The sequence below is a fragment of the Drosophila serrata genome, unplaced genomic scaffold (assembly GCF_035046125.1).
Source record: "Drosophila serrata isolate PLE 108 unplaced genomic scaffold, ASM3504612v1 contig_8, whole genome shotgun sequence".
NCBI lineage: Eukaryota > Metazoa > Arthropoda > Insecta > Diptera > Drosophilidae > Drosophila > Drosophila serrata.
The window spans coordinates 1068199-1080333 of NW_028256906.1; the positions used below are offsets into that span (position 1 = coordinate 1068199).

At 46.2% G+C, this 12135-nt stretch overlaps 6 protein-coding genes across 8 annotated transcripts; 3 read left to right on the plus strand and 3 right to left on the minus strand.

Annotated features, from left to right (window-relative positions):
• Positions 1 to 75: 75 nt before the first annotated feature.
• LOC110184424 (uncharacterized) lies at positions 76 to 1571 on the plus strand. Its single transcript, XM_020952959.2, has one exon. It carries the CDS (start codon positions 189 to 191, stop codon positions 1512 to 1514), a length of 1326 nt encoding a protein of 441 aa, XP_020808618.1. The 5' UTR covers positions 76 to 188; the 3' UTR covers positions 1515 to 1571.
• On the minus strand, positions 1572 to 1807 carry sloth2 (ubiquinol-cytochrome c reductase complex assembly factor 6 sloth 2). Its single transcript, XM_020952964.2, has one exon. The coding sequence runs from the start codon at positions 1805 to 1807 to the stop codon at positions 1622 to 1624; it is 186 nt and encodes a 61-aa protein (XP_020808623.1). The 3' UTR covers positions 1572 to 1621.
• Positions 1572 to 2265, minus strand: sloth1 (sloth 1). The gene is made up of 2 exons (XM_020952963.2): positions 1990 to 2265; positions 1572 to 1899 (listed from the first exon to the last, which is right to left on the minus strand). The coding sequence occupies exons 1-2, from the start codon at positions 2141 to 2143 to the stop codon at positions 1814 to 1816; spliced, it is 240 nt and encodes a 79-aa protein (XP_020808622.1). The 5' UTR covers positions 2144 to 2265; the 3' UTR covers positions 1572 to 1813.
• A 454-nt stretch (positions 2266 to 2719) lies between these two features.
• Positions 2720 to 4319, plus strand: LOC110184425 (histone H3.3A-like). Its single transcript, XM_020952960.2, has 3 exons — positions 2720 to 2854; positions 3292 to 3589; positions 3656 to 4319. Exons 2-3 carry the CDS (start codon positions 3308 to 3310, stop codon positions 3782 to 3784), a joined length of 411 nt encoding a protein of 136 aa, XP_020808619.1. The 5' UTR covers positions 2720 to 2854; positions 3292 to 3307; the 3' UTR covers positions 3785 to 4319.
• Positions 4320 to 4863: 544 nt separating this feature from the next.
• LOC147645134 (histone H3.3A) lies at positions 4864 to 8750 on the plus strand. Of its 3 annotated transcripts, none has more exons than XM_086826979.1 (3): positions 4864 to 4938; positions 6714 to 7011; positions 7078 to 8750. In XM_086826979.1, the coding sequence occupies exons 2-3, from the start codon at positions 6730 to 6732 to the stop codon at positions 7204 to 7206; spliced, it is 411 nt and encodes a 136-aa protein (XP_086683105.1). In that variant the 5' UTR covers positions 4864 to 4938; positions 6714 to 6729; the 3' UTR covers positions 7207 to 8750. The 3 variants fall into 3 exon arrangements, with proteins under 3 accessions (XP_086683105.1, XP_086683109.1, XP_086683111.1); XM_086826983.1 differs by having other exon boundaries at positions 4870 to 6546; XM_086826985.1 differs by lacking the exon at positions 4864 to 4938 and adding an exon at positions 5658 to 6623.
• A 621-nt stretch (positions 8751 to 9371) lies between these two features.
• On the minus strand, positions 9372 to 12092 carry Bap111 (Brahma associated protein 111kD). The gene has a single exon (XM_020952958.2). It carries the CDS (start codon positions 11850 to 11852, stop codon positions 9567 to 9569), a length of 2286 nt encoding a protein of 761 aa, XP_020808617.2. The 5' UTR covers positions 11853 to 12092; the 3' UTR covers positions 9372 to 9566.
• Positions 12093 to 12135: the final 43 nt, after the last annotated feature.

A 12135-nucleotide genomic window follows, 5' to 3' on the forward strand; every position in this document is an offset into this window, starting at 1 on the left:
TTAAAATCATATATTTATATCGTGATAGTTTAGTTTGCCTAAATATCGATGTTGCGATATTTTTCTTTAATATATTAAGTGCTCTTAGTATTTTTTAGTCATTTTCGGCCACACTGCCGTATTTGTTTACATTCTTGAAATTGGCAATAATAGAATAATATAATAAATTAATCACACCTTGGGACACAATGTTGCGAAACCTAACCCGGGATACCGCCAGAGAGCATTGCCGCACCTGTCTGCTCAAGCTGGACGGAGGGCACGGCGCAGAAGGCTTCCAATCAGACGAGGTTCCAATCAGCCCGGAGCTGCAACAGTTGCTTCATATAAATCTTTTGCTGGACCAAAAGAATGCAGAGGAGGAACAACCGTGGTGGCCTCGAGAACTTTGCCCGGAATGCCTCGACTTGATCCAAAAGTTCGAGTGGTTCCGCACCAGAGCGGAAGAATGCCACCAACGGTTGCTGCAGATCTTCAAAAAGGAGGCGGATGAGGAGCAAGAGCCGTCTTTCGAGGTGGTTTACGAGGATCTAGACACTCTGAACCACAACCAGGAGTCGCTGCACAGCCTGGAGCCACCGGAGCCCGATCCTGATCCCGATCCCATAGATGAGCCAGCCGCAAAGCCCAATAAGTGCGCAAGAAGTGCGAGAAACAGCCTCAAGTGCCCGGTGTGCCAGCACAGCTTTGCCCACCAACTCACCCTGGCGGCCCACATCCGGAAGGTGCACGAGGGTAGCAAGCGACCCTTCCAGTGCGATCAATGCGAGAAGGCCTACAGCTTCATGGGTGGCCTGTACACACACATTCGCGAGGTGCACACGCCACTGGAGCGGCGGCATCCCTGCGACCAGCCGGGCTGCGAACGGGTCTACACCAGTCGCATAGCCATGCAGAAGCACAAGCGGTTGAAGCACAGTCCGCGGGAGCGGGACAGCGTTCCGCGCAAGTTCATCTGCGAGCAGTGTGGCGCCAGCTTCAATCAGTCGGCCAATCTCAAGTATCATCGCCGAACAAAGCATCCGACGGAGGACGAACTGGCGGCCAAGGAAGGCGGCAGCGGGGAACGTCACTACTGCGACATCTGTCAGAAGGAGTTCCATTCGCGCTACACTCTGCGCTATCACACGCTACAGCAGCATGCCACCGCTAACGAGGATGGGAGCCGCCAGGACGTGCTGCCGCATGAGTGCCAGGTCTGCGGACGCCGGATGGCCAAAAAGTTTATGCTACTGCAGCACATGCTGATGCATTCCAGCGACAAGCTGCCCTGCGAGCACTGCGGTCGACGTTTCGCCCGTCGCTTCGAACTGGAGGCCCACGTTCGGGCGGTCCACCTCAAGCTCAAGCCCTTCGCCTGCCGCCACTGTCCGGAGAGCTTTGCATCCCGCAAAACGCTGCGACACCACGAGTACATCCACACGGGCGAAAAGCCGTATGTGTGCGGCACCTGCGGCCAGGCCTTCCGGCAGCAAACGTGCCTCAAAAACCACCGCAAGGTGCACGACAAGTAGCCTAGATTTAGCTTAAAATAGATTTGTTAAATAAAGCACTTTAAGGTTAACACCGAATTCTATCTTAACTTTAACTTTAATCAACAGAAATTTTGTGAAACACAGAATCAGGTCGAATCTGGTGGCTTGGCACTGGGACTCGCATCTGTGCTATGCTTCTCCCGCTCTATATAAGCGGGCAGATCTTCGAGCGGGCGATAGTACATGTGCACGGCCTGGGATCCGGCCATCATGGCCAGCATGGCACTGCCCAAGAACTTCATGTACTGTCCCCAAGAAACACCGGCGGGCATTGTTGATCACTGCTCGGTGGTGGTCTGCCTTTCCTGCAAATGCTGCTGCTCCTCCACGTAGTTCTTAGCCTGGCGGCGCTTAAATGTGCGATCTACGGTGCGGAAAAAAATGCAATTACTTAATATTCATAAATATAGACAAATGAACTCTGAAAACCCTAGAGTTTTGGTATCCCACTCACAAAAGTTGGTCTCCCCAACGGTCCAGTTGATCATGGAGAATTCTAGGCCGGCGCCCAGCAAAAAGAAGAGCGGCAGGAATCGGTAGACTCCGAAGCGTTGCTTTCCGGGCCAGCTGTCCAGCAGACGACGAACGGAGCCGCTGTAGGGACTCATGTGTTTCTTTAGCCGGCGGTTATATAATTTGGTGTCTTTTACGGCGCTTGTCCGGAGGATTCAGCAAGGTGGCGGCAGTTGAATGCCTCTGTCACATGTGGCAGTAAATTCTCTATATGTTTCTAAGACAAAACATCAATATTATTGCAACTTATTTAATTTTTGATAAAAGAAATCAACAAACTCACGTTTCAGTTCAATTTGTTCCGCAAGAAGAAAACAGCTGATTGAACTAGGTAAATTTTATCGATAGTTTAAGCGCAGATAACAAATTAATCAATTCATTTTCAAAAAACGATATACATCCCGTTGCAAAATAAAACATTGGAAACAAGTAATTAACTTAATTAATTAATTAACTTAAAAATAAAAAAAAAAAACATTAAACAAAATACAGGATCAACGAAACTGTGCAGTAGTTTTGTATGAACAAGTGGCACATAAGATATTCAACTACTGTAAGGTATAATCATTTACTAAACATTATCAATTATAAATCAAAAGTATCCTTATTTTAAAAAATCGTTTCAAAAATGAATGTGTGTTAAGAAACCTTTGATATTTCTGTTATTTTCTGCCCTTACGAGTTGATGTTATTGCAGCACTACAATCCAGATTTCATTGTGATTCGAAAGTTTCGAGTGTTCGGACCGGTTGTGCTCTACTAAAAAAACAATAAAATAAAAATAACTTTTGTGTTCCAATAATTCGGTGAGTTCTAATACGGTGGTTTTGTGTGTTCCAAATTAATTCTTAACCCGTGCCTTTCGCAAAATTTGTTCGACCAAAGCCTTATTTTAGTTCGGTAAAACAATCTGTGCTCCGCTTAACAGCCCCAAATTTTCAACGTTGTTGGACATAGATATACATTTTGATTAAAAAAAGACTAAGTGCAATTAGTTTTTAAATATTTGATCATTTCGCGTTTGCTGGCCGCTAGAGGGTGCTGCATGTTGGCAATTCATAATTCGCGCCAACACATTTAAAAGACAAGGCGCCAAGAAAATATGTAGCTGCTACATTAATTTAGCAAATCTGTTCACTTCGCGCTTGAGCAGAAAAGCAAAGAAAAATTGTGGAAAAGACTGACAGCTGTCACAATTTTACAAATTTTAATTATCGAATATTTTCCTTGTGCATTCTTGCAGCTTAAACTGAGTAAAAATGGCACGTACAAAGCAAACAGCCCGTAAATCGACTGGAGGAAAGGTTCCTCGCAAGCCGATGGCAACCAAGGTTGCGCGGAAGACCCGCCCAGCTGTTGGCGGTGTGAAAAAGCCACACCGTTATCGCCCAGGAACCGTCGCTCTGCGTGAGATCCGTCGTTACCAGAAATCGACAGAGTTGCTCATCCGCAGGCTGCCCTTCCAGCGCTTGGTGCGTGAGATCGCCCAGGGTTTCAAGGCCGACTTGCGTTTCCAGACTGCTGCCCTCGGAGCCCTCCAGGTGAGATTTGACTCGTAAATCGAAGCGAATGTATATTGACAAGTTTTGGTTTATTCCGTATTGCAGGAGGCATCTGAGGCCTTCCTGGTTGGCCTTTTCGAGGACACCAATTTGTGCGCTATCCACGCCCAGCGCGTCACCATCATGCCCAAGGACATACAGCTGGCGCGTCGCATCCGTGGCGATAATAATTAAGCTGGGCCAGTACCAGGATCATCTATGTCCATCTTCATTCACTTTGTGGCAGCAATATTTGCTGTCAATCACACGCTGATCAATTTACCATTCGTAATCTTAAAATCCTACACAAACACCATACTCATTTGTTAATTTTACGAATGGTAAAATCTGCAAGCTTTGGGACAAGAAAAAATCACATGCATACAACCAAAGACACATCTTAACAGTAATGCTGAGTCGTCATCGTCTGGATGCAATGCAGCGCTATCTGGGGCCACATTGATGCTGGGCTACCCTGGCGGCTCCCACCAACTACTTCAACTGCTCGGATGACGGGCCGTGGAACTCAGTGCTCCATGGATCCGGAGGCGCCTGTCAACCATTTGGCTGCCGGGATTCATGTTGCTGGCTACACAGAAAGACTACAGTACGTTGACGGAGAGCCTGTAGACCTGTAAAAGCATGAATATAAATTAAATACGCATGCTTTTACACTAAATATATGTACACACAAACCTTAAAATAAATAAATAAACCCATGTACAATCAATTCTCATTTTTTAAAAGCTTATTCATAAATTTTGAAAAAAATTGCACAGTATTCCGCTAGAGGCCGCTACAATTTTCAAAATTCAAAATTTCAAAAGACATGGCGACATGAATGTAGCTGCTCCATTAATAATTTATTTCTAGCTGCTCCATTAATAATTTATTTCTATGATTACTAGAATAAATTTTAGATAATACATATTAAAATGGTCAATTTGTCATAAATAATTGTTGTTTACTATCGTTATTTAGCAATAGTTTCGGAATATCGATTGAAAGCAATATCCAAACATCGATATTGCTTCGGTATTTCCCAGAAACGTTAACAGAAAAGTGCGAATGAAAATAAAAATAGAGAGTTTAACGCTGCTGGCGAATTAAAACTTTTAGAGAACAAACTGTACGTTATTAGGAGCACTATCTCTGGATAGTGGCGGCAGAAATATCGATAGTCGAAAAACATCGATGATTTCAAAAATTCGAAAACATCGATGCAGCGGTGTTTTCATCAATATTTTGCACTTCCATTGGCCACACTGTTTATCGAAAATTTGTCTAGCCCGGTTGTGTTCTGTGCGAAGAATTTCAAAGAAAAATAATTTTTGTGTTCCAATCAATCGGTGAGTGCTGGAAGTGGCTTTTTTGTTTGCTTATTTACTTAATATTTCGTGCGTGTGGCTAAAGTAAAATAAGTTGCAGTTGCATTCCTTTTTGTTTTTTTTCTCTTGTCTAAAGCATTGTTTTGGTTCGGGGTGCTCCGCTGGACAGCCCGGCGGAGCCCCGACTTTTCACCGCACACACACACTTATTCTATGGATACACACAAATACGCGAAGATTTAAGAGGTGTCTTCGTTTTTTTTTTTGTATTCGCACGACGAATGCATCGGAGAAGGGGAACACCGTTTTGGGTGTGCGTGTAGTGGTGCGCTGCTATTTTCCAAAATGGCCGCCACGCAGGAGAGTTTCCGCAGCAACAAATAAATTTATTTGCAGTTGCAATTAGGTCGATGGGAGAAAACCCGAACTTGTATCAGAATTTTGGTTTCCAGAAAGGAAAAAAAATGGCTGGCAATTATAAAGTTTTGATTTATTCGCCTGCAGTTTCTCTGTGTGTGTGTGTAAGGTGAATGCAAATGTGCATATGTATGAGCGCGTTTGTGTATGTCATGCGCAGTTTCTACAAATTCTGGATGCTTCGGCGGAACTCTTGTTTCTCTACCTCTCTATCCTTCGTGTCAGCCCCTTTCCTGACTATATTGCATAATTTTTCATTTCCTTGAGGATGGTTCGGTTGTCAAATATACAAACGTACGTGCATACATGTACGTATGTACATCAAAGACATTCGCACTCCATAAGCTGTGGCAAAGACGCAATTAGTCGATCCTCTCTTTCTCTCCTTTTCTAACGTGAGTGTGTTGTGTAGCTATCCCGCTTCAACTTGCCGCCTTTAAATGCGCGCCAAGTTTTGGCTTATGCTTGTTTTCCCATTTTGTTTATGTTTATTCTTCCCTTTTTTTCTCGCTTCGTAAAGCCATGGTGCTGTTTTCTTCTCTCTTTTTGTGGGTAGGGGGAGCTAAAGAAACGACTGGAAAGTGACTTAGATGCAGATTGGTGTAACTAATTAGCAAGGAACGGCGAACGAATACAGAGTTAATGGAAAAGAAAATCCCTTCCATGTGCACATTTCCTTCTTTTCTTTTCTTTTTCTCCTCGCTGCACACAAAAAGAAAACTACAACTCATTACTTCAACTTGATTAATTCCGCATAAAAGGAATAAAAAAAGAATAGGAGAGGGAACAAAAAAGTGCGACTCATGTTGTGCTGAGAAAAGAAAATAACACAATGAGGAAAAAAAGTTCAAGTGGCCACTCCATTCGCCGTGAAACTGCCGCTGGTCTGTGGCAAGCAAGGCACGACCTGGTCTGGCTCTACTTCGCTCGCCTCCTTCCCACATCCACTCGAGCAGAAGTTTCTCGAGTGGCTCGTCGTCTCTGTGTGTTCCCAGAAAAAGAAAGAGAAAAAAATTTTAGAAGAGTGTTTGGCAGGCAGCTGTCACGATTTTTAAAATATTTAATATTTACATTCCAACCCTCTGCGGCGTCATCCTCATCTTCATTCTCGCAACGGATCTCGGATAGTCGTCAGTAGGCCGCCAGCGCTTCGGCGCTGTGCATAGGCTCTTACTTTAGCTACCCGGCTATATACAAAACTATAATATTTTCGTCAGTATCCTATTTAAACTATTTAAAACTTGTTTCCGTAAACATGCTTTTTGTAAAACAAAGTAAATGTTTAAAAAGTTTGTGACATCTTCAAACATAAAATATGTTCCTAAGATTGGGTCCAAGATTGTTTCTCTATTGTAATGTATCCTTGTGTATTTTTGCAGTTTTAACTGAGTAAAGATGGCACGTACCAAGCAAACAGCCCGTAAATCGACCGGAGGAAAGGCTCCTCGCAAGCAGCTGGCCACCAAGGCTGCGCGTAAGTCCGCCCCATCAACTGGCGGTGTAAAGAAGCCCCATCGTTATCGTCCGGGAACTGTCGCTCTGCGTGAGATCCGTCGTTACCAGAAATCGACTGAGTTGCTCATCCGCAAGCTGCCCTTCCAGCGCTTGGTGCGTGAAATCGCTCAGGATTTCAAGACCGACTTGCGTTTCCAGTCGGCTGCCATCGGAGCCCTTCAGGTGAGATTTAACTCGTAAATCGAAGCGAATGTGTATTGAGAAGCTTTGGTTTATTCCGTATTGCAGGAGGCATCTGAGGCCTACCTGGTTGGTCTATTTGAGGACACCAATTTGTGCGCTATCCACGCCAAGCGCGTCACTATCATGCCCAAGGACATTCAGCTGGCGCGTCGCATCCGTGGCGAACGTGCTTAAGCTGGGTCAGTATCAGGATCATCTATGTCCATCTCCATTCACTTTGTGGCAGCAACCTTTGCTGTCAATCACACGCTGATCAATTTACCATTCGTAATCTTAAAATCTTACACAAACACAACATCTTACATTTGTCACTTTCTTTCTGTTAATTTTACGAATGGTAAAATCAACAAACTTTGAGAAAAAGGAAGACCACATGCATACAAAAAAAACAAAAAAACAAAAACAAATCTTAATTGTAATTCTTAAATATTACTTATAACTCTTATTATTATTGTACATTAGTTTGTAAGATTTTTTTTCGCTTGTGCTTGAAGCTGAGTCGTCACGTCGTCTGCAAGCCGTGCAACCCCATCTGCGTCCACATTGTTGCAGGCATATCCGGGCGGCCGTCATCATCTGTCCGTCTTTAACATCTGACCACCAACCACTCCAACAATTGTCCGGATTGCGGGCTGTGATAGTCGGTGCTTCATGGATCCGGAGGCGCCTGCCAACCCTGGTTAATAATCAGGGGGAAGTTAACCATCTGGCTGCCGGGATCCGTGGTGCTGGCAATCATGGCCACTCAAACGCGGTCTGGGCGTGGTAAGGCGGACAGACGGTGGCCGGACTGCTCGACGGCGTCTCCAAGGATTCAGAGAAAGGCTTCAGGACGTTGGCGGATAGGCTGAAGGCACTGGCATCTATAAAAACATAAAAAATGATATCCAACATAACACCGAAGACCGAATTGAGTACACTTACTTTTACGTATTACACTATAAATACATATAAACCTAAAAATATATATATATATATATCTTATATATAGAAAACACTAGATATTAATACTCTTCCGTTTCTTTTTGTCCTTTTCTTTACTGCGAGCCACAAACAAAAAACCGTTTATCACCGATTTCGTGTTTGGTTCCGATTCTAAAAACTTGAGAAGAAGACGAGGATAACAAGTCCTTTTCAATATTGAAAAAAGGATCGATCGTGAATGTTAAATTTCGTCAGTTGGATTCGAAACTAAATACGAAAGCGGGGATGTACATATTAAACAGCGAAGAGGGATGGACGGACGGCTAGTTGATTAAAGAATAAGTTTTAGATTTACATGCATTTTTTATACGTTTAGACGGAAGGCAGAATACGAACGAATTCAAAACAAAACAAACAAAAAGCCAGACAATGAAGAAAATAGAACGACTTGCCCGATACGATAATGGAAGAGCATCAAATAATATTAACCGAAAACCACACAATATTTATTGTATGTAGTTTGAAACACACGCAAAATATTCAATTGTATTGTACAACCAGCATATATATTGTATATTTAATGTAATACGGTGTCGATAAAACCAGTTGCACACGGTACATTTAATATATGGTATGCATATGTGTCTATCGTAGCTTACGAAACGCAAAAACCAATCCAGAATCCGAAAACAACAACAGACAGCTAAAAAACTTTAACGGAAACATCAGCAAAACAACAAAAAATCACCCAAACAATAAACTGTTTTTTCTAGAGAAAAAACCAAAAACAAAAACAAGCCTCACGTTTTATTTTTGGGGGCGACGGAAGCAAGAGAGAGAGGGCAATACAGGTATGTACGTATATGACATCAATAAGGGGGAGGCAAAGGGGGCCGATGAGTACAGTTGGCTCAGAAAATCAAAAGTCAACGGCATTTCGCTCTCTGTTGACGTGTGATAATCTCTATGCGTTTGTTTGTGTGTGTGTGTTGGGCTAGTGGGCTGGGAATCTGCAAGCGTATGTAAATATATGTATGTATATACATATATATTATGTATATTTGATCGGTATTGTTTTTTAAAAGCTGCAAATAATTAAACCATATGCTTTTTGTTTACATTTCAGTTAATTTGTTTGCTAATTAGAAAAGCCAATCCCAAGTAGTCAAATATAACTTAGTCAAAAAATCATTAATTTTAGTTGAAAAAGACTTTCTGAAAAATTTGAATTTTTTAACATTTTAAAATTAGTATGCAGATTTGTTAACCTATAAAAAACTAGCACAGAAAAGCTTTCCGAATTGAATCTTAGGATTTGGCTGATCTTAGGATCTTCGGCTACAACAAAGTTGGCTTCCTTTCTTGTTTTTTAGTTGAATGCCCAAAAATGTGTAAAAAGCATTACTACATTTCCCTTAATTTACATGTAAACATATATTTATTTTAATCGTATATTTTAGAGTAAAATCCGGAATGCACCTCCCGCACTCATTTTATAAAATATTAAAATTAGAACACGCACAAAAAAATGGTTTTAACTTATAATTAAAGTTGGATGTGACCCCCAAATTATTTATTTTAGGTTCTGAGAGTAGGATCATTCGTGGTCCTTAGTCTGCCTCGTTTTTCTCCGCCTCTGGATGCTTGCCGGTCGCCGTCGGCGCCGGTGCAGGGGCTCCAGGTGCACCAGCTGCGACTCCAGGTCCATCTACAGCGGCTGCACCAACTGCTGGCGACGGCGGCGGGGCTCCCGCTCCTGCTCCCGGCGGTGGGTACAGACCACTGCCTGCTCCGGCAGCGGCAGGACCGGCTCCGCCACCTACTGGAGTTCCTACTGCGCTTGCGCCTGCTGCTCCACTCGACTCGTGCAGGTGACCCGGAGGCGGTTGTTGCTGCTGCTGCTGCTGCGGTGGCGGTGGTGGGTTACTTCCGTGCTCTGGCGCATAGGGATGTCCTGGATTGCCGTTGTGCTGCTGCTGCTGTTGCTGCGGCGGCGGAGGACGCGGCGACATGTAATGGGATCCAGGTGGTGGTCCATAAGACTGTTGATACGGAGAGAACGGTGCGTAGTAGGGCTGCGGCGTTGGGTGTCCTCCGTATTGCGGCTGATAGTAGGGCCGCGCTGGCCCACCGGGCGGACCAGGTGGTGGGCCATGCGGCGGCCCGCCATAGTTGGCATAGCCTGTGTGGGGAGGTGGTGGCGGCAGGCCAGGCATGCCTGGCGGCGGCTGATGCGGTCCCATGTGCGGTGGCATGTGCGGATGGCCTGGAGGCGGATGTCCAGGATGTGGATGCATTTGCGGCATGCCGGGCGGAGGAGCTGTTGACTGCTGCTGCGGCAGTGGCAGCTGCTGTTGTTGGACCGGCGGTGGCGTATGCGTTGTCGCCGCTGAAGCTGTGCCTGAGGTCGGTATCGGACCCGATCCGACCACTTCCGGTGGGGGCGTGGGCACGGGCCCTGGCGTAGGCACCTTGCTGGGCGGTGCCACGACCTTGGCTACCTCTGGCTTTTGTGGATCACTCACCGTGGACTGCGGCGGCAGTGCCGCGGCCATTTCCAGCTTCTCTGGCTTAATGGGCGGCGGTGGCACCGACGGCTTTGGCGGCGGCTCAATATCCATGGGCTCCGGATCCGTTTTACTGGCCGTTTCGTGGACATGTACCACTGGCGGTGGTACGGCTGGAGGATTGGGTGCTGGACTAGGCGTGGGTGTGGGTGTGGCTGGCTTTACAGCTGGCGGCGCTGCTGCTGCTCCCGCTACTCCTGTTGCTGGATCTTTGGGCGGCCCTGCAGCTCCTGGCTCCGGGACAGCGGGCGTGGCACCTGGCTGAGCTGGTGGTTTCGCCGACTCTTCGCCGCTCCTCGTCGCTGGCGTGGTCGCGTTCACGGCATTGTTTGCACTGGGCTCGTCCAATCGCTGGCGATCCCGCTTGATGTCCTCATACATACGATGCACCATCTTCTGGAAGGTATCCTCGTCCACAGCCGGCTTGCAGTGTCGCTTGAGCTCCTCCTGGAAGGCCTCGCTGGACTCGACCATACGCTGCTTCTTTGCCTCGAACTTCTCCTCCATCTGCTGCAGCTCCGCCTCCAGCTTCGTTTGGTGCATGGTCAGTGAGCTTACCTGCCGCTTGAGTACCTGCATCCGCGTGGTGGTGACCACCGATCGTACGTCCGGGACAACAGCCTCTGAGAAGATTTCGTTGATTAGCCGATGATTGCGCAGGTATCGTGCGTAGGCCATGTGCTTGGCCGTATAGCCCTCATCCTGGTCGTCCTCATCCTCCGCCGGCTGGATGTCAATGCGGCGTTCGTGCTGCGATTTGCTGCCGCCTCCCCGAGACGGTGTCTCATGCATATCCACGTCCGACTTCACCTTGCTCTTGGCCGACATGTAGGCCTGGTAGGCGGGCGTCTGGTGGTAGGCCTTTAGCGACTTCTCATACTCCAGCTTCTCCGCCTCGTACTCATCGATGAACTCGGTCTTCTCATCCTCACCCAGTAGCTTCCACATGGCGCCGATCTTCTTACCCAGCTCCCACAGCTTCAGTTCGGGATTCTGCGCCTTGACACTGTCCCATACGCGCTTTGAGTAACGCATATACGGCAGAATGGGCTTCTCCGGCGGCTTTGGGGGCTTGGGCAGACGCGATTCGTTCTGGTTCTTGCTGCTGGAGGATTTGGTCACCTTCTGTGGAGTGAACGCCGGATTGCCATAGTTGCTGTGCGTAAAGATGGGCGTCTGGTCCTTGTTGCGATCGGAGGCTCCTCCGCCGCCGGAGGAACGTGACCGGCTACTCCCGCCGCCGCCACCGGTGCTCCCGCCGCCGCTTCCGGTGTTGCTGTTGCCGCTTCCACCTACCGCAATTTGCTTGTAATTGCTCGGTAAGGCCATGGCTCTTCTCTTCGTTGGCTAACTTGGTGTAAATATCTTAATTTGTACAAATGAAAATTTTCAGGCGGACGCCATTTTCTGTCGGCCTGCGTCGGCGTTAGTTCTGACACTTTTGCAACCCGATAGGCAGCTATCGAGATTCCCACCTTATCGATATATGCGCTTAGAGTAGGAGCTCTTGGAGTTAAGAACTTGGTAAATATTCTTTTAGTGTTTAATTTCACATTTAACAGGTCAGAATTAGTTAATTACATTTAGTATTTTTAGTTTGCAGTCAACATAT